General features: G+C 42.2%; 1 protein-coding gene across 4 annotated transcripts; it reads left to right on the forward strand.

Annotated features, from left to right (window-relative positions):
• The first annotated feature begins 1,298 nt into the window (after positions 1 to 1,298).
• Positions 1,299 to 9,058, forward strand: LOC147428784 (uncharacterized). 4 transcript variants are annotated; one of them, XM_086496952.1, is made up of 13 exons: positions 1,299 to 2,025; positions 2,796 to 2,934; positions 3,011 to 3,144; positions 3,232 to 3,433; positions 3,508 to 3,746; positions 3,826 to 3,937; positions 4,142 to 4,286; positions 4,564 to 4,709; positions 4,792 to 4,964; positions 5,168 to 5,467; positions 5,537 to 5,595; positions 7,144 to 7,346; positions 7,421 to 9,058. In XM_086496952.1, the coding sequence occupies exons 1-13, from the start codon at positions 1,873 to 1,875 to the stop codon at positions 8,791 to 8,793; spliced, it is 3,378 nt and encodes a 1,125-aa protein (XP_086353078.1). In that variant the 5' UTR covers positions 1,299 to 1,872; the 3' UTR covers positions 8,794 to 9,058. The 4 variants fall into 4 exon arrangements, with proteins under 4 accessions (XP_086353078.1, XP_086353079.1, XP_086353081.1 ...); XM_086496953.1 differs by having other exon boundaries at positions 7,448 to 9,058; XM_086496954.1 differs by having other exon boundaries at positions 1,886 to 2,025; positions 3,016 to 3,144.
• The last annotated feature ends 11,738 nt before the right edge of the window (positions 9,059 to 20,796 follow it).

Below are 20,796 nucleotides of genomic sequence, written 5' to 3' on the forward strand. Positions count from 1 at the left end.
TTCGCCTTTAAGTGGGAGATTGTTGGGGTAAAGGTCTTTGTGCCTTGCACGACCGCCCAGGCTATGGGTGCCCGCCCACTGACCACCCACACACCTTACACTCCTTCTCCTTCTCCCCTTCCAGCACGCACTGCACCACACACCACATCGCACGTATTCCGCATTGCATGACACTCTTCACCAAGCAGGTGAGGTGTTTCACTAGAGTGATACTGATACTTGGGCCTCAACCATGTAATGCGCAGTCAACGACGAGCTAGCCAATTCACTAACAAAAGGCATGGGCTCCAAAATGCACTCATGATGGCAAAAAAAAAAAGAAAAAAAGGAGAGGTGCGCTTATCTCTCTGGTTAGAGGTGTGCACAGGGCTCTCAATACTGGAAGGGGTGAGCACATAGGGGATGCGACTATTCCACAAAGGGTGGGAAATAGTGCCATGTGGCACCTCCCATACAAGAATAACTTTTGCCACAATCTTATGATATTAATTAGAGCCGAGTTGCGCCGATGGTGGTGGGGGGAGTGGGGAAGAAGGTAACATAGAGGTTGCACCTTGGAAATGTTTTCGGGAAGAGATTTTGTTGGAGTTGATTGCACATATTTGAAATAGTCTCGTTGGAGCAAAGGGTGCTGGAAATGAAGAGAAAGCGTTCTTTCCATAAAAATAGCTCAGCACCTTCCTTTTCATATGTATTAGGGCCTCTGTCACACACGGGCGATGGACAGGGTCCAAAACCAGTGCCTTGGGCTCCTTGTTTGTCACATGCAATTAGGAAAGAAAAATTTGTCTCCCTGCTGTCAAATGGGCATTACCCAACTGGTAGAATCTTTGATATTGACGGACGATGCCGTAGCCCTCTCGCACGTCTTTGCGCCACTAATTTTGTGGATGTCCGTCATGTAGTAGTGATGGGCAAGGGATCTCCTTCGGGTGATTTTGAGGAGCTGCAGACGACAACTCCAACCAATAACATTTTGCCAACTCATTCTCACACACGTCCGGGCAGATGTGTGTGACAGCCCGGACGTGTGTGACAGAGGGCTTAGTAGAGCTACAACAATGCTTCTTCTACATTTTAGGAAAAGGTAATGCATCATCCACACCTCACTCTCCGCATTTATCCGTGTTTCTTTGGCTGTTTTGGAACTTTACATTTTAGGAAAAGGTAATGGATCATCCACACCTCACTCGCAGGTACGTGCGAAGCTCCCCTTAGGAAAATCAAGTTTTGGCGGGCCGATAATGTCAGAGAATCATAAATATGTGCCAAAGAAAGAGTGTGTGTGTTATCAAGGCAAGCCTGGGCCCTGGCGTCTCGCGAGGGCGACAATTTCACTCGAGCCGCGCGAGAGCAGGCCGGGACTCCGGGACTCCCTGCCCTGGGAGGAAGTCCGCCCCCTTGCTCTCTCTTTCTCTCTCTCTCTCTGTGGGACATCCACGATTCCACACAGTGGCGCGCGCACACACACATGCGCCAACCAACTTTATACAGCCATTTCTCGCAGCGGGAGTGTTTCACATCGCTTCTGCTCCATTCATTCATTTCGAACGCTGCAATTGCTGCCTCCCGCCCGTGCCTCTCCGTTCCTCATTCATTTCAACAGAGAGCGGGCCACTTTCCAGCTCCAATGTTACTCGTCACGAGAGAGAGAGAGGCGTAGACTCAGCTCCTGATCATCATTTTCTTGCTTTGCTCTTCACAACTCGTTGTTTGGACGCTCCCTCAACATACTCTGTTCTGTGCAACGGGTAGTTTTGACGGTCACGATGTCTGTAAGCAGCTGCCCACCACACTCTATCTTCCTTCCCATCTCAAGCACGACCTTCTGGAGGATTGTGGAGATGGCGGGCTGCTAGTAATACCGGACCCATGGATTACCCCAGAACTCAGACCCTGCATTGGACATACCTCAGTGTGACATTACTCTATGCGGTCATTATGGCTGCTGCGGGTAGCTTGAGTGCTTCAAATCTCCAGGATGCCGAGCTTTGGTGCGAATCATGTGTTGTCTCGTGTCTACTGGTACGCTCCTTCACTTGATATTCTCATTATTTTTTCTTTCGGAGCTGTGGCTTTGCATATTTGCTGCTGGAATGTTGTTCGATATTGTCTCCTGTCGCTGGTAATGGCAGCAGAAAGGGGGTCAACATGCATTTCTATCAATTCAGAGCAATGATTGGCGTGAATGAGTATGCATGTTGAATTCATTGGAATTCTGACAATCTCCGTGCTAGTCCCTTAAGTACGTGAGCTGTCTTTCATAAACGCTTTAAGGGATTGTCCATATGCCACTTAAACAAGGAGTGCGCAGAGGCTTAACGAGGTCCCAATGGCTGAAAAAGGAAAATGCTATGCTTGAAAGTGAAAGCTGAATTTAAATATCTACTTATCAGCTAAACACGGCATTTTTCTTTTGGAATTGTAAAGTAAATGACAGGGATGTCTAGAGAATGTATGTTTGAAATTATCTTGAAGTTATCAAGTTTTTGTTCCCTAATCAAAATCGCATTTTTCATTCGAAACACATTTGTCAAATGCTTTGCTTGAGACAAATACTTGGAAAATTTTATGTTCAAAGGTAAGTCTGTACAAAATTTTGAATTTTGACAAATTCTGTAGAATGTGAGGAGTTACTTGTCTGGGAAGGTGTTGTTTTTTTATGTTTTACATAACCTTTGGATGAATCAAAGGTACCCACCTCACAAAATTCTCTTATCTGAACCTCTCTTGGTCTGAATGCTGGAATACATCCAAGTAATAATGTTTACTTTTCCTCATGCCTTTAAATGCAGATGGGGCCTTCATTTGCCTCTTGTGACAAGGGCGCCTTTTTTACCAGCATCTACCAGGGAAGGCTTGGATTTGAAGTATGGATGCATTCCTTGAGTTCTCACAATGCTTTGAATGGGTCCACAGTGGTTGATAAAGCAGGTAAACTAAGCTTGAAAACATGTGTGCTTCTGGCTAATTAGGAAATGTCTTAAGTGATCTTGGGTCTGTAATGCAGAGCAGGAGGTACCTACAGCCTACATTGATGCAGGGCCGGCGTTTACTAATGCTGCTAACTTGACTGTGCGGATTGTATTTGATACTCCGTGTTTGGGTGAGGGCTTTCAATGCCAGAGTCCTTCAACCTGTGATGTATGTGTTCATATTTCTTTTTTCAGTATGTTAAGAAAAGTGTGAGCTGTATTGTATATCAATGATTAGCTGTGTGTTACCTTGCAGCTCCTAGTTACTGGGGATGGGGTTGTTCTTCCATCTACTCTACAAAGTGGTCGAGGTGGGCTGGTGTTTAGCCTGACTGTTGCTCTTGAAGCCCAAAGTCAAACTGGAAAGGTGACCCTGGCTCTGGCAAGAGGTATATGTGCAAATACGTTTAGGAACTCAGGCAATAACAGCTCAAGTGCTGTTGTTACAATCCGTTTTGGTAAGTGCACCACAAAAGGCTGTATCTATGAAGATTTAATGGGCTTATGTGTAATGAGAAACCTATTTTGACAGATAGGAGGCCTGTTATGGTTAATCTTTGGTCAGCAGTTCCAGATACCCTTGTCCAGGTTAACAATGTCTCCAGAACCGTTCAAGCAACTAACAAGGGTTCTGATCTGACTGTCTATATGGACTTCACACACCCAGTGAGGAACTCTAGCAAGGAGCTGTTGAATGTTCTCAAGACTAACTATGGCATTGTAAATGCTATACGCCGCAAGAGCCATGGAAATCGGCGCTTTGGATTCACGGTAGGCAAGTAAATTTTACTTGATTTTGTATCAAATTTGTGCCCAAGTCTAAATGCACACCAGGGTTGCTTGATGACAGCTTGCAAATGTGCCATCTCCAGCTGTGGTCATTGTGAGTCTGGATACGAGCCATATTCTCAGCAGAGCAGGAACTGTTGTGATACTGCCTAGTTCAGTGACTTTCCTTTATGGTGTGTCCATGTCTTTCACGTGGGTTCTTGATCTTACCATCTTATAAGTTCTATTTATAGAGAATAAGGCCTGTTGATGTTGCTTCCTGTGGTTGAGTAGGCTTGGATGGATTGTGACTCACTAGGGATGAATGGATTTCCGTTGTGACTTTTGTAGGTGTAGTTAATGATAGTTCTGATACCATTCTTTGAATTTATGCGTAGACATGGCAAGGCCAGAGGTGAAATTGACTCCAGCGTCAAGGGTCAAAACTCAAGATCGTCTTGTACCAGTGGTTGTCGAATTCACAAAGCCAGTTTTTTCATTCAATTCGCAGTCTGCAACTGTGACAAATGGTCGAATACTAAGGTAGGTGCTTGCACTTTGATTTTCATTCAGCCAAATGGCTGTGCCTTTTCCATTTCTCAAAGATTTACATCTGCTTTCTCTTGTTAAGTAAGTTGATCCAGTGAATAGAAGTTAAGCAAGGGTAAAGACTTGAATATGGCTCCCTACAAGGCTTTCTAAGTTAAACAATGAGTCTGAGCAGTCTCTGTCCATTTTTTTTTTCTGCATGTACGTCTAAATCAGATGCTTAGTTGAGGATTTAGGAAATTGTGCTAATAGTTGGAAATCCTATTCACAGGTTTGACGAGGTTTCAAAGAGTTTATACGTAGTGCATGTTTATGCTGATGAGGGTAGAGCTATTACTCTTTCTGTCTTGGAGAACAAGACAGCGGATATTACAGGAAACCTCAATGCTCCTTCTAACACTATCCATGTGAGACATTGTAAGTCTACACTTTGGTTAGGTATATTACCCTCTTCTTCTCACACTCTCTTTGGATTGTAAGAATTCCCTATGTTGTGCAGATGTCACTCCACTGGTGTCCATTGGCTTGTATTCATTCACTTCAGCCAGTTTTCTGGCAACTTCCTTCGCCGCTGCATTATTTTCTCTCTCTTCAGCTTCACTTGCTGCTGTGGGTGTGCTGACACCGATGGCAATGAAATCAATTGCATCAGACCCATCGAAAAACCTGCTGGTTTGTTCTTTGAGCCTCACTGCATACAATAGTGTACTTTTATGTCTTCACATACATGTTTATTTACATTGCTTGAGTGTGGTTTAGGCAACAGCGTGCTTTGTGAGCTATGAAATCTTCAAACCACCTTGCCTTTTTTTGTGCCTACTTGATCTGCACATCCCTAATACATGTAGCTAGCAAAGCTGATGGCCCGATTACAGGGTATGGCAGGGCATCTTCAGGTATTTGCACTCTCTAGTCGGATGGCTGTCAGCTTGCCTTTAGAGTATAGTGAAACAACTAGAGGGCTTCAATGGCTTATACCACATGTCAAGCTGCCCTGGAAGCATGGGAGGAGGTTCTTGACCATACACTGGAATAAGAAGACTCCATACCAGCTTTATGCATTGTCTCAACTCAATGTGCAAGCAGCTGCAACAGTGAGGGGACGTAGGCTAGGTGCAAATGCATCCGTATATGGTGCTCCTTTTTCGCCAAGCGAGTACGAGCTGTACTTTTCGGTCAGTCTTACTTGGAACTAACATGTTTTGCTGTCGTAGCACAACCTACTAAGTTCTGAACTTTTGCAGGTGAGGAAGCTTGATTCATCTTTTGCAAACACTACTCTATTTGCAGACCATTCCAATGGGTAAAGCACGACTTCATAGGTGTCTAATTCTTAAGTGAATGTCTGGTTTATTTGCACTTGGTCTCTTGGTGACTTTTGCCTGCAGAACCTCATCAGATACCACGAGTGGATCTAGCTGTTTATGTTGTTTCGTTGCTCTCTTTTGCCTCATTAAAGCATTCACTCATTGTTATGAAATCTTGTCTCTTCCCCTATCCGTATTGAAATTCCCGCAGATCTTCATACTATTTTGCTAGTTGTTTTCTCATCAGCTGAGACGTGTCATTAGCATGTGTGGCTCCGTATCCTATTTCAAGACAGCCTGCCATACCTCACCTGTTGGGGCCCAGCTTATTTTGTAGAACCTTGTTAACATTGCATGCAGCATTGGCTGCATTGAGAGATTGCAGAGTAGGAGAGCTGAGGATCATAAAGACTAGTAGCATAGCATTTTTCACACGTAGAGATATGCATTACTTGCTGATTCATTTCATGGAGCATTGTGTGAAGGATAATGGTGCGAAATCCTCAGGCTACTCTCCTAGATTTGCGACTCCACGTTGTGAGGCAATTACAGTGTGCATAATTGGTCTCTGGCTGATGAAGATATATGACTCTTTTTCAAAAGATAAGCTGAGCGACCGACACATGCACATGAGCTCAGAGTATCAGAGACGTGGAGTTTTATATGTGGCTTCACAATAGATTTGGGCTCTTATTGAGGAGGGATGTAGGCACAAGGGGAGAGAATTTATGGCTGCTTTTGGATTTACTCAAAGCCTTTGGCAGCGTACTTGATACAAGGCTCACAACATTGAAGAGGGGTAATTGCATGTGAAGAAATTGAGCCGATAGTCATAGGTACATGGTTCTGTGCAGCTAGGAACTCTAGTTTTAGACCATTTTGGGCTGGAGGAGAATTTACTGTTTTTTTCATTTGTCAAAGCCTTTGACATATTATGACATGCTAGACTTGTTATGAGATTGCATGACATTGGGAAAGTAATGGAGTCGCAGTGGGGCAAATCTTTTTTGTTCGGAGCAGTTGTAAACACCATTGGGCTGAACCAAGTTTGCCCTTGCCTGGGTTTTGATCCCTATTTTTCCATATGCAGATGATATTGTGTCCGTACCTAATGGTTGCACACTTGGATGCAATTCAAACTGACAGAGATTTAAAATCGAACCTTGGAAAAGCCAAAGTGATAAAGAATTGGCATGTAGACATTGGGTGTCATCCTGCTGTATCTGGTGATTTTCATTGACATTAGTTTGTCAACATTTCATTTCATGAGCCTTTTCTGCATAAGCCTTTTGGTGGCGACGCACTTAAAGAGGGCTGGCATATCAGCATCCAATTTAGATAAGCAGCACTTGAGCATCCGGGCTTCTGCAGGCCCGTATGAGATCATTTTGTGATGTGCCTTAGCCCTTGGTTAGATTGAATAGCACTTTCTCCTTTTTATGTTTTTATACTACATCAGCTTTCAAAGCAAAGTCCTCAATGAGAAATTGGACTAACTATGTAACTTTTGAAACTTCCTGATCAAAACATTTGAATTGCTGCAGGTGGCATGATTTTGCATCAAACATGTTCTGGCTGGGTGCCAGTGTAGGTGTTCTAATCTTCTTGCATATCTTTGCACTAGCTATCTTAAAATGGCGGTTCAGGTCAGCTGCAAGAGGGGCACTTATACTTCCTCGGTTTGAGCTGTTTCTTTCATTATATGCCCTTCCTGGGTTTTGCCAGGCACTCGCATTCATCATCAGAGGTAGCTTTAAAGTATTTTGTGCTGTTTCTGGATGTTTCTGCTACTCTTAAGTTAATTTTGTCTTTGGGTCTTAGGAGGTACTACCACCGGTATCATTGTAGGTGTGATCTTACTGGCCCTTCCAGCTGGCTTTCTTATGTCGGTCATTCTTTTCCTGGGAGTTGCACTTTTTCTAGGGAGGTTTGTACAGTATAATGAAGTCAGATTTCTTGTTGATCAAGATTCGCCGTACAAGAGAGCATTACCTTGTATATGTGGCTACAAGTCGATTGGTAGTTGGACTAGCAAGCGGGGGCTGCCGGCCACCTTCCTTGCACGGTTTGGCTTGATATTTGAAGATCGCAAAGGCCCTCCACATGTTGTTACGGTGGACAATATGAGCTCAAAGAGCTTGCCAAAGTGGGTGGGAAGTGGCTCCAATGGCATTGGGAGAATGAGATCGTTGGACTCTAATGGTGAAAGTGATGATATGGTCATTTCTAAAGATGGAAGGGTTGTTGGAGTGGCACAAGCTAGCTATGCTGTCGTGGATATGGCAAGACGGGCACTTCTTGGAATTGTGTTTGGTGCATACAGTCCAGCTGATTTCTCCTGGAGTCAAGTCAGCATTCTTTTCGGCTCGACAGTGTGTCAATTGTTGTATCTGGTAGCCTTTAGGCCTTACATAAGTAAAGGATTGCAGGTGGTGGAGATGTTGAGCCTATTATCTGAAGCAATTCTCTTTGCACTGGGTCTCGCTCTCCTGGCTTTTGCTTCTCCAATTGAAGATAATCAGGCTGTGGGGAGAGTCATGCTTGCTTTGCTACTGTTGATCTTGGTTGTGCAGCTGGGTAATGAATGGCACGCTTTGATGAAACAGCTTTTGAGGCTCTCAACATCTCAGGCCTCTTCTTTCAAACAGGGTTTGAGAATGCTATTGTGGGGACTAATCCTACCATTGCTACCAGAGAAAAGCCTGTCCAAATTCATGTCAAATCTTCGTGGGCAGCCCAACACAGGTCTAGTGACGGTTGTACCTGTGACTCAAGAAGAAATGATGTCTCCAGGTGAGCTGCCGATGTCTGAGGCAAAGGACATGACATATGGTGCAAAATCTGCTTCAACTGACTCTGGAGAAAGTATAACACCTGCTCCTATAGCAGATCCCTATGACGGGAAGGAGCAATACTGGAGCGAGTGGGATGTGCGGCGTGCAACGCAAGGGAATCGATCGAGGGGTACTGCCACGTCTAGCGAGCTGAAGACGTTAAGGGAGCTGGCCAAGGCAAGCTTTCCGCAGGAATCGAATGGGGGAGGAAGGTCTTTTGAGCCTCAGTCAAGTTTGGCAAGCCCAAGCTTGCTCATAGTGGAGCATCGAACGCCTTCAATATCACGACCTGCCTTGCATCCAGCAGGGATAAGCTCAGAGGGCTCCTCCTCTGCAGATCTCGACAATGTGGAGCGGTAGGGGGAGGCCCGAATGTGAGACCATTTTTAACACCTTATTGCTGGCCTTCCGCTCTTTTGCTTCTTGGAGGAACTTGAATGTATGTAGAGGGAGGAGGAATCATGCCCATGATTTTTTTTTTTCCTTCTGTAAGGCAAGTGAGTGCATTTATTAGAAGATGGCAACAACCCATGACTCAAATGCCCATGATTTTTAATGCGAACCATTTCCTGCCTTAGAATAAATGTAAGCTATGGCATTGCCGAAAAGAATTTGGCTTCCTACCTACCGTGTCACAAATTTTCACTTTCAAGGAAGCAACAAACAGAAACACATATTCCACTCATGCCCCTAAGAACAGGGCATTACAACATGCAGATGATGGAGATAAACACCTCTATCAAATGTACTGTTTGATTGCAAGAAGGCTATATTGCAATTGCTCCTCAATTTGGTTAATGAGAGCATTGTATTAATCATGACTCTCGTAGTGCTAACTGTTGAACGACTCATTTGCTTAATTTTAACTTAGTGGAGACATTGGCGAGGCATTAATCGTGGCTTGATTTCCGACAATGGTTTGTAGTGTTGGGCCTTGTGTAGGAGCATTCATGTGTGTGCCTGCCTCTTGTTTGTTGTTTGCTTGCTTGCTTTGTTCATGGCGGTTTGAATAATGCTTAGTATTGCGAGTTAACTTGAGCTCATGTGCTCGCTCAATGGAGCTGTTGCTTATCTCCAATAGATATGGAGACATTCGCTTCTCTTTACTTCATGTGTGATGATTGTCTATTGTTCCTATGTTTAGTTATGAATGGTAGGGAAAGTGCTTAAGATGATTGTGATGAAGAGCTCAAATGTGTGTGTGCATGGCCCATGTTTGAAGAGGAGTACAAGTAGGAAGGTTGAGAAGGCTAATCATGATGGAGAAGATTAAGCATTGCATGTGTATTCTACCGTAGGGGATAAGCCTTCATGAATCGGTTTACTTGAGCTTTTAACGAATATTAATACTTAAAGTTTATAGTTTGGATGCTCAAAGAGAGGATTATCAAAAGACCATGCAGGTGAGGTAGGTTTTCTTTGCCATACGTGTGATTGTTGGCGTGCGAGCCTCTTTGCTCTTGCCATTTTCTACTTCTTAGGTGGTGGTGTCTTTGATGCATTAAAATCATGTTCTAATCATGAAAAGACTACTCACAACTTGAACATGTTGAGCTTGTGATCTTGATAGCCAAACTTGCATGTTACCTTCATAAAATCTTTGTGCTTCAAGTACCTTTGTTGATGCTATCTGTCTGCTTATAATGGGATTTTGTTGTTACCTTGATTTGAAATTTAGTGGCTTTCAATAGTACCCATATGTGCTTTAGTGTTGGTGGTTTTGAGGGTGTTTTTGCATGTTGGTTGTTGGCTCTTCTTGATGTCTACATATAGCGTTGACGACTCCTTAACGTGAACTTTTTTTGGTAATGGGAACTTGAGTTGAGTATTTTTGTTTTGTTGGGTATTCCCATATTGTAAGCTTTGGCTTTGGTGTTCAGATATCTATGTTGCAAGTGAAGTAAATTTGACTTGTAATTGTCTTTTGTGAGGTTGCCCATCTTGTGACTTTTCCATGTTGAGGTAGTTCATGAGAGGATACCCAAACAGGGTCTTCCATAGAGATGCCCATCTTGTGACTCTACCATGTCGAGGTAGTTCATGAGAGGATATCCAAAGAGGGTCTTCCATAGAGATGTTGCTCTTAGACATTATCACTTGTTTGGTTTGCTTTGATAAAAGGTCATGAAGGAAGGGTATTTGGGCTAATAGATATTTTGGTGAGGTTGTTATTTCCCCCTTGGCAAGTTAGATGAAGGATCCCTAAGAGAAATAAAATCTTTGTAATCCAACTTCTGGACAATATCAAGTTTTCACTCAAGCTAGTTTGGACTCCACAATGCAAGATCTGTGACTGTTTGAGAGGTCCTTCATTAGGAAGGGAATGGAGTCTAAGAGGACCTCTTTATTCGCCATGGGATTAAAAATGAGATTATGGAAGGGGCAAATGGATGAATGCCATGTGGATTGAAATATTGGGTATAGCAAGGCCTAAAATCTAGTGGTCAAACTTGTACTCTTTTATTAAATATAAAGAGAAAATCTCTTCTAAAAAGGTGGAGTAAAAACCAATCCCTTCTCTCTCTAGTACCCATTAGTTTCTCCCCTTTCTTTCTTAAAGGGGTTCCCTCCAAAAATGTGTCTCTCTCTCTCTCTCTCTCTCTCTCTCTCTCTCTCTCTCTACTGTATTATCTCTCACTTCTCTTCACTCCACCTTGCACGTTGCATCTCTTTCCTTAGTGTCACTTTTCCCTCCCAAAAATCTCTACAACAGAAGTTTGAAACTTTTTTCCCTCCTCAAGAATGCTGCATTCTCAAGCTAAGATTTTCCATTGCTCTATGAACCTCACTACACACCTCTACCTAGAGCTGAATATTTGAGCATATCCTTCTGCTAGATCTTCTCTTTTTCTTTCCTCAATAGGTTTCTTGCTCCTTCTCCATTAAGCTCTCTAGAGTGGATCTACTTTCCATTATCTTCTCCATTTAGCCAACTTGCAGGTAGAATGTCATAATAGCTAATATCTAATTCTTCTAAATGATTTTCTCATGTTAAACTGATCATTTAATATGGGGAAGTACCGGGGGAGAAAAAGCTAGATTATTAGTAAAGCTAGCAGACTGGTCACAGTAGGGGGCCCATATTAGGGATCCAAAGGGGTACCATCTGCACAAGAGCAATGTGCAATGTGCAATGAATGGTCTCCAAAGACCTTAGGGTTTAACCCATTAAAACTTCCAAAAGGTTAAGTTCCAAAATTTCAAAGTGTAAAGTCCAATGGTCAATTGTAAATGGAATTGGATGCTTTATGTGTGTGCAAAAGGCCAATAAGCTAGAGAACAAAAGCAAAAACGTTTTGGGAAGATGACAGCGTAATAAGGACTAGACACACACACACACACACACACACACACACACACACACTCTACACTTAAGCTTACCCTTTCCACAAAGTAAAGAGGACACATGTCAAGCATGCAAAGAAACCCCCAATTCTTGCCTGAATCATATTGGATGGGCACAGAGGTGGACCAATGAGAAGTTAGCTAGTGTAAACTAAAATTTTATTTTTATAAATGCTCAAAAAATAACCAATAAGAAATAGTCTCCCTAAAAAGACTATTGGACAGTCAAAAGGTCCAATGATAATTAAGCAGTTCCTAAAATTGCTTAATTCCTATTGGCCAAAGGACTAAAAGGTCCAATAGCAAAGCAAATAATTAAATTAATTATTTGACATTTACAAAATGAAAAAAAAGATGGACACTTGTCACAAGGCTCTTGACTGGGCCTCTCAAAGGCTATTGGCCAAATTATTTACGGGCCAATAGGAAGCCAGCAAGAGTAAAACTCATACTCAAATACTATTGGCTAGGCTTTTCAAGGGCCAATAGGAATGCAGCATGAGTAATTGACAAGGGGGGTCAACCAAGAGGAGAGAGTGGTTGTTTTGAAAAATGGCATTATTCTACACACACTCACACAACTCATGTGTAGAGCAAGAAAATCATCTCCTTCTCCAAGCTTTAATGGAAAGCTCATCTTCTTCTCCAAGTTTGAGAATGGAGGCCTACACCAACAACTCTTGGATATGGAATGCAAATCCAACCAAGAGCTAAGCTTCAATGCCATGCTTCTCTCCTCTATTATCTAATTACTAAGCTAAGCAAAGCTACACGAGTAATTAAGTGAGGAAATACTTCTTTCTCGTAAGAATACTCCTTCTTCCTCTAGATCTACTCTCATACCCCGCTAGCTCTCACCATCTTCGAAGGTGTGTGAGGTCTTGGGTCTGAGACCAACGAGTAATTGATGTTATGTGTTATCACATGTAAGTTTGGTGCATGAAGCTTCCATCTTCATAGCACCGACGAGTTTTTACCAAGGAACACAAAGAATTGTATTGTAAAAAGTCTCTCTTAATGGGAGAAGTTATAATACAAACGCCTAATGGAGGGGGGACCGGTCTATGTAAATCCGGTCCTCAATAGTTGTCAATTGTTCTATTTCTCTCTCTCTTTCAAGTATTGTTATGCCAAACTAATTAGGTGTTATGATAATGTTATTATCTCCAACCAAGCACTCTTATATGCTCATTAGGAATTTGCTCTTAATGAAATGCTCACTATGTTAAGTTATTTTCCGCTATTTACAAGCTTTATAGACCACTAATTGTTACATTGGTATCGGTTTCTCTTTTCTTGCTCAAGAAGAGAGGTCCTCAAGCTTGCTACAAACGGTTGGTATTATTAATTGCATGAGGGTAAGGAGAACAAGGATATATTATCCTTGAGGTGCGCCTGCTTCGTGCAGTTAACGGGGTATCACCGTCGAGAGCTATGGTCTTAATAATGGAGTCCCAAGGGGCTTGCCTACGGCTTAACCATTATTGAGCTATTAGAAGCTTGACAGGAACCGGTGCCGACTGGGCTATGATAAACCCTCTCTTCTATTCCTTGCAATTAATGATATTCCGAGCCACGGGTATAGATGCTTGAGTGCTTATCTTTGAAAGTAAAGAGGAGTAGCAACTAGGGCTTGAAGTGCCAAAGTACAAGTAAAAATTTACACCTAAAACTTAGTTATAATGACTGACAATAGTAGAGAAAGTGAAATTAATGTTGATGGCTTTGATTTTGCTAATGGTCAAGCTACTAATGATGCCCCTATGCTTGTGAACTATCTTGTTACTAGGCTTCACAAGCCATGGGCAACCCATTCCTCCAAGGTGAAGTACAACAGCAATTACTCATCCATGGGATTCTCCAATCTCCTCACCTAGAAGAGGGAGTGCCTATGAAAGCTCCTAGTGAGATTTCTAAAAGAGGGCTCTCTACGGTGAGAGAAGAGGAGGACCCATACGAAGGACCCAAAAGCTTACAAGTTGATGGGGCAACTCCCTCACCAAGGAGAGCCCAAATCTCAATGGTAGAGCCCCCACCGAAATAACGAGAAAGAAGTGAATCTCCCACCACCTTAGCGGAGATGGCACCACGAAGAAGGCGGGCAAAACGCTCTCCAACACCCCCTAAACGGAGAAGACCATCGGATAGTCCTTCTCACCGTAATTCAAAGAAGGAAGTATGAGAAGAAAAAGGCGAGAAAGAGGTCACCCTCTTCTCCATCTTCATCATCCTCCTCCTCTTCTGAAGGAAGTGATGGTGTGGCTCTCAAAGAATTCAAAAGGAGAGGCCATAGGAAATCCTATGCCGCTTGGAAGAGGTCGTCCAAGCTCAAACAGTTCAAGGAGGGAGGAAAGAGTATCTCTTTTCTTACCTATGATGGCACCTTTGGTGCTACGGACAAAGTCTTGGCCTTTATTCAACAATTTGATGCAGCATTTGGAGATGAGGGCTTCACGGAGTCCTCTAAGATACGTCATGTAGCCATGCATCTCCAAAAGTCTGCCAGGCAATGGTGGTCTAGCCTACGAGCAAATGGTGAAGCTCCACGAACATGGAAAGCTTTAAGAGCTTCCATTATGAAGCAGTTTTTGGCTAGCGATGCGAAAGACAAAGTGCTCACCGAATGGCGAAGCTTGAAGCTCTCTCCCTACGAATCTATTCACAAATATGTAGACAAGTTTTGGGATTTACATCTCAAAGCCACTGTCTACAGAAAGATAGATTTTGGAGAGCAAAAACAACAAATTTGTGCGGGTTTATCTGAAGATATGGCGGAGTATGTCAACTCCCAAAGGCCTCGCACTATTTCAGCGGTCATACACCATACTATGGTGGCTTCACGAATCCACTTCCAACAAGGGGCTAAGAAAAATCTTAAGCCCATGGAAAGTAAAGACCGTAATGAGCCTAAGGGGAAGGACCATGTCCAAAAGTTTCCCAAGGGCAACTTCAACAACAACAAAGCTAAGGAGAAGGGAGTCTACAAAGGCAAAAATAAACTCTCTCCTGAAGAGCTAGAGCGTTATCGCAAGGATAACCGTTGTTTCAAATGTGGGGAGCAAGGGCATGCTTATCGTGCTTGCCCACAGAAGAACACACGCAATGAACCTCCTAGAGCTTCCATAATTGAAGTTAAAGAAGAAGATGCTCATCACAAAGGATCTCCTCTATGCCATGCTTGGGGAAAGGTGAGAGAACATGATGCTTTCATTCTCTTCGACAATGGCTCTACTCACAATTTCATATCCACGGAGTTGGCCACTAAGCTAGGCATCCAAGCCTTTGAGATGGGAAATCCCCTACCAGCCGATAATGCTTTCAAGGGAGAAGAAGTCCCAGTTACTCCCTTGATTGGGAAATTGAGGCTTCATGTCCAAAGTTATGTGGACAAAGAGGATTTCTTCATCCCTCCCCTTAAGCATGAGGATGTAATTCTAGGGGCACCATGGTTTGATCGCATGGCGGCCAACATTAAGTTTTCTGAAAGGCAAATTTACTTTAAATACAGGGACAAAGACATGTACATATATGCTAATGAGACAGGTAACACTATACCTCTTGTACATAAGCAAGCTTTTGATAAGTCAATAAAGAGCTCTATTTTCGTGTACATGATATTTGTAAAAGACTCTCAAAATGAACCTAATGTTCTGTCAAATAAAAATAAAGGGAATCAAAAAGAATTAGGGTTATCTAATTTCCTTAATGAATTCCAAGATGTTTTTATTGACGACATTCCTAATGAATTGCCTCCAAAACGAGGGGATGATGACCATGCAATCGAGCTTCTTCCAGGAAGCTCACCGCCTAATAAACCTCCTTATCGAGTTTCTCAAGCTCAACAAGAGGAAATTATGCGGCAAGTGCATGAGTTGGTTGAGAAAGGAATGGTTAGGCCTAGTTCATCTCCATTTTGTTCACCAGTTTTATTAGTGCAAAAGAAAGATGGCACATATCGTATGTGTGTCGACTACAGAGCACTAAATAGGATCACTATCAAAAATAGGTTTCCCGTTCCGCGGGTAGAAGACCTATTTGATAAGCTACAAGGATTGACCTACTTCAGTAGGATTGACCTAAAAAGTGGCTATCACCAAATAAGGATTGTTGATCAAGACATTGTAAAGACCGCATTTTGCACTACGTTTGGCCTCTACGAATTCATTGTCATGCCTTTTGGCTTGACCAATGCACCAGCTACATTCAACCGCATGATGGAGAAGCTCTTTAGGCCTCACCGCAGTTACACTGGAGTGTTCTTCGATGATATAATCATCTACTCCAATTCCTTGGACGAACACAAACAACACCTCCAGCTAATTTTTCAAGTTTTGCGAGAGAATAAGCTTTACATAAATAAAAAGAAAAGTGAATTTTTCTTACAAGAGATTCAGTATTTAGGTCATATTATCTCTAAAGATGGCATCCAAATGGATCCATCAAAGTTAGAAGTAATAAAAGCATGCCCTAACCCAAAGAATTTGCATGAATTAAGAAGCTTTATAGGTATGTGTGCATACTATAGACGCTTCATAGAAAAATTCTCACTCATAGCAGGACCATTGCATGACCTAACAAAAAAGAACGTTAAATATGCATGGACTACCAAAGAGAACACTGCTTCTGAAAAGCTTAAAGAGAAGCTTATCTCTCAACCTGTGCTTACACTACCGGATCTCTCAAATCCATTTGAGGTCCAATGCGACGCTTGTGGTGATTGCCTTGGAGGCGTGCTTCTCCAAGAAGGGCACGCCATAGCATACGAAAGTCGAAGGCTCGACCCAGTTGAGCAAGCTCTAGGCATATATGAAAAGCAACTCCTCGTAGTTCTACATGCCTTAAACACGTGGAAGCACTACTTATTGGGGACTCCTTTCATTCTGCGGACGGATCACCAAAGCCTCAAGTACTTCATGACGCAAACCAAGCTCTCCGACAAACAAATGAGGTGGGCAAATTTCCTTTCGCAATGTCATTTTCATATTGCTGGCAAGCATAATCAAGTAGCTGATGCACTCTCAAGACGTCCGAGAGTGAATGCTGTTTCCATAGCAACTCACAATGATCTATCTTATATGATAGATGAGTACGCTATGGATTCCGGTTTTAAAGATGTGATGTCAGCCCTTGCACTAGGGAAGAAAGAGGAACCATTTACCTTACAAGATGGTTATCTTCTCTATGGTAATAGGCTATGTGTTACCAACTCACTACGTGAGAAAGTAATGTATGAATCTCATGCTCCTCCATATGCGGGGCATAGAGGGATTCAAGCTACCCTAAGAGGCATAGAAATGTACTTCTATTGGCCTACCATGAAAGCAAACATACAAGAGTATGTTTCAAAATGTGTGGTTTGCCAAAAGACAAAGTTTAATAGAGGGAAGCAACCTGGTTTGCTTCAACCTTTGCCAATCCCTAATTCACCCTGGGAGAGCATATCCATGGATTTTGTCTTTGGATTGCCTAGACTATTAAGGTCCATCAAATGGCAACCCTCTTTATATCACAAATCTTTAAGTACCACGGCTTGCCAATGTCAATAGTGTTAGATAGAGATCCTAGAATGACGAGCAATTTCTGGAAGGGTCTCTTTGAGAATTTAGGTACAAGGCTAAATTTCTCTTCGGCCTATCACCCGCAAACGGATGGTCAAAGTGAGATAGCTAACCTAACAATTCTTGATCTACTCAAAGCTTATGTCATTGAAGTAGATCAAAGATCCCAATGGGAGAAGTACTTACCTTTAGTGGAGTATGCTTACAATAACACAGTACATACATCCACGGGAAAATCACCTTTTGAGGTAATTGAGGGAAGATCAAAAAGTCCCCTGCTACTTAAGGTACATGGTAAGATCTTCGCTGCAGATGAATATAGCCGCGACGTACAAGAATCTTTCCAAAAGATTAAAGATGCTATATCCATCTCACAGCAAAGGCAAAAGGCTGCTGCTAACAAGCACAGAAGATCCCTGAACTTTAAAGAAAATGATTTGGTCTTGCTTAAATTTCCCAAGGCTCGATTAAGGCACACGACGGGCAAGAATCCTACGGGACACCAAAAATACTATGCTAAACTAACAAAAAGGTACTATGGCCCCTTTCAGATTCTTAAGCCAATCAATGAGACGGCTTATCAGCTCAAGTTGCCCAACCATTGGCTCATACACAATGCTTTTCATGTGAGCCTGTTAAAGCCTTACCAAGGAGAGCCACCCCAAGAAGCAACCATAGAAGGCCCACCGGAGATTGAAGACCAAGAAGAGGTACTGCAGCCAGAGTCCATTCTCCGACATGAAGACAAGGTATTGAGAGGTGGTAAGATTATCTGACGGTATCTTATTAAGTTTAAGAATTATCCTTTTGAAGATGCTAGATGGATGCAAGGCATACAATTAAAGGATAACCTAAACCTTGTCAATGCTTACAATGATTTCCTAGAGTAAGCAAATGTAAATATGTTTTAAATGATCAATGTTTTTGTCTTATAAGACTCTTTTTTTCTTTATTGTGCACAAATGTTACGAAGTATGCATGCTTAGGATCAAGTTTGCGGAGACGACGTCTCCCAAACACCAAGTAGAGCTTGTCACTCTACTATGGAAGATTGATAGGACTAATGTGCAGACATGCTTGCGGCAGCTTCGGCTCTCAAGCGCCAAATGGATTAGTCATCCATTGTGGAACGGTCTCGTAGGGTAAGATAGGGATCCTATACCCGCTAAGAAAAGGACTAATGACTATGCTTTATCATCTCTACCTCATAGTCGAGGACGACTATGATTTCAAGGGAGAGGTAATGTCATAATAGCTAATATCTAGTTCTCCTAAATGATTTTCTCATGTTAAACTGATCATTTAATATGGGGAAGTACCAGGGGAGAAAAAGCTAGATTATTAGTAAAGCTAGCAAACTGGTCACAGTAGGGGACCCACATTAGGGATCCAAAGGGGTACCATCTGCACAAGAGCAATGTGCAATGTGCAATGAATGGGCTCCAAAGACCTTAGGGTTCAACCCATTAAGACTTCCAAAAGGTTAAGTTCCAAAATTTCAAAGTGTAAAGTCCAATGGTCAATTGTAAATGGAATTGGATGCTTTATGTGTTTGCAAAAGGCCAATAAGCTAGAGAACAAAAGCAAAAACGTTTTGGGAAGATGACAAAGTGTAATAAGGACTACACACACACACACACACACACACACACACACAACACCTAAGCTTACCCTTTTCACAAAGTAAAGAGGACACATGTCAGGCATGCAAAGAAACCCCCAATTCTTGCGTGAATCATATTGGATGGGCACACAGGTGGACCGATGAGAAGTTAGCTAGTGTAAACTAAAAGTTTATTTTTGTAAATGCTCAAAAAAATAACCAATAAAAAACAGTCTCCCTAAAAAGACTATTGGACAGTCAAAAGGTCCAATGATAATTAAGCAGTTCCTAAAATTGCTTAATTTCGATTGGCCAAAGGACTAAAAGGTCCAATAGCAAAGCAGATAATTAAATTAATTATTTTTACAAAATGGAAAAAAAGATGGACACTTGTCACAAGGCTCTTGAATGGGCCTCTCAAAGACTATTGGCCAAATTATTTACGGGCCAATAGGAAGCCAGCAAGAGTAAAACTCATACTCAAATACTATTGGCTAGGTTTTTCAAGGGCCAATAGGAATGCAGCATGAGTAATTGGCAAGGGGGGTCAACCAAGAGGAGAGAGGGGCTGTTTTGAAAAAGGGCATTATTCCACACACACTCACACAACTCATGTGTAGAGCAAGAAAATCATCTCCTTCTCCAAGCTTTAATGGAAAGCTCATCTTCTTCTCCAAGTTTGAGAATGGAGGCCTACACCAACAACTCTTGGATATGGAATGCAAATCCAACCAAGAGCTAAGCTTCAATGCCATGCTTCTCTCCTCTATTATCTAATTACTAAGCTAAGCAAAGCTACAAGAGTAATTAAGTGAGGAAATACTTCTTTCTCGTAAGAATACTCCTTCTTCCTCTAGATCTACTCTCATACCCCGCTAGCTCTCACCATCTTCGAAGGTGTGTGAGGTCTTGGGTCTGAGACCAACGAGTAATTGATGTTATGTGTTATTACATGTAAGTTTGGTGCATGAAGCTTCCATCTTCATAGCACCGACGAGTTTTTACCAAGGAACACAAAGAATTGTATTGTACAAAGTCTCTCTTAATGGGAGAAGTTATAATACAAATGCCTAATGGAGGGGGGACCGGTCCATGTAAATCCGGTCCTCAATAGTTGTCAATTGTTCTATTTCTCTCTCTCTTTCAAGTATTGTTATGCCAAACTAATTAGGTGTTATGCTAATGTTGTTATCTCCAACCAAGCACTCTTTTATGCTCATTAGGAATTTGCTCTTAATGAAATGCTCACTATGTTAAGTTATTTTCCACTATTTACAAGCTTTATAGACCAGTAATTGTTACATAGAACATCATAGCAGTAAGTGGCATTTTGTGTACCATCAGTAATCTTGCTCTTTATGCAGCCGAGAACATGGATGTGCATATATTAATCATAAGTGTTTGTGTGCAGGTTGTGTCGCTATTCTCCATGGAATCATCGAGTACTCAATGACCTACGAGTGTTATTGATTGCATTTCATGCAGCAATGCACAAGACGATAATGGATGTTGAGTGCTAATGGAGTTCAAACGATTGATGTGGGTGACAATGCAGCCCAAATCAAGAGGTGCACACAAGATCTCAAGGAGACACATGGCTTATCGAGCACACCACTGAAAGGGAATAATCATGGAGTTCAAGCAAATCCAAGACAATAAGCGGCTTGCAAAGATGCAACATGTGTATGTTGCTTCCTCACAATTGAAGCTAGAGACAACATTGGTTTCATCGAGGTTTCCTGCAAACTGTAATTTCACTCCTCTGTCAAGTTTTTAGATTGTCTATTTTGTATTTTTGCCGTATACGTTGCTTTGACGATTGTAAGGTTTCCATTGCTTGTTCATGTTTGCATATGT

Source organism: Adiantum capillus-veneris, chromosome 23 (assembly GCF_014529385.1).
Source record: "Adiantum capillus-veneris isolate H3 chromosome 23, ASM1452938v2, whole genome shotgun sequence".
Lineage (NCBI taxonomy): Eukaryota > Viridiplantae > Streptophyta > Polypodiopsida > Polypodiales > Pteridaceae > Adiantum > Adiantum capillus-veneris.

Excerpts from the sequence above, each read along its gene's own strand:
- LOC147428784 (XM_086496952.1), top strand. The coding sequence starts at position 1,873 with ATGGATTACCCCAGAACTCAGACCCTGCATTGGACATACCTCAGTGTG. Across the intron at positions 4,287-4,563 it reads ACAAATGGTCGAATACTAAG|GTTTGACGAGGTTTCAAAGA; the intron begins GTAGGTGCTTGC and ends TCCTATTCACAG. Across the intron at positions 7,347-7,420 it reads ACTCGCATTCATCATCAGAG|GAGGTACTACCACCGGTATC; the intron begins GTAGCTTTAAAG and ends TTTGGGTCTTAG.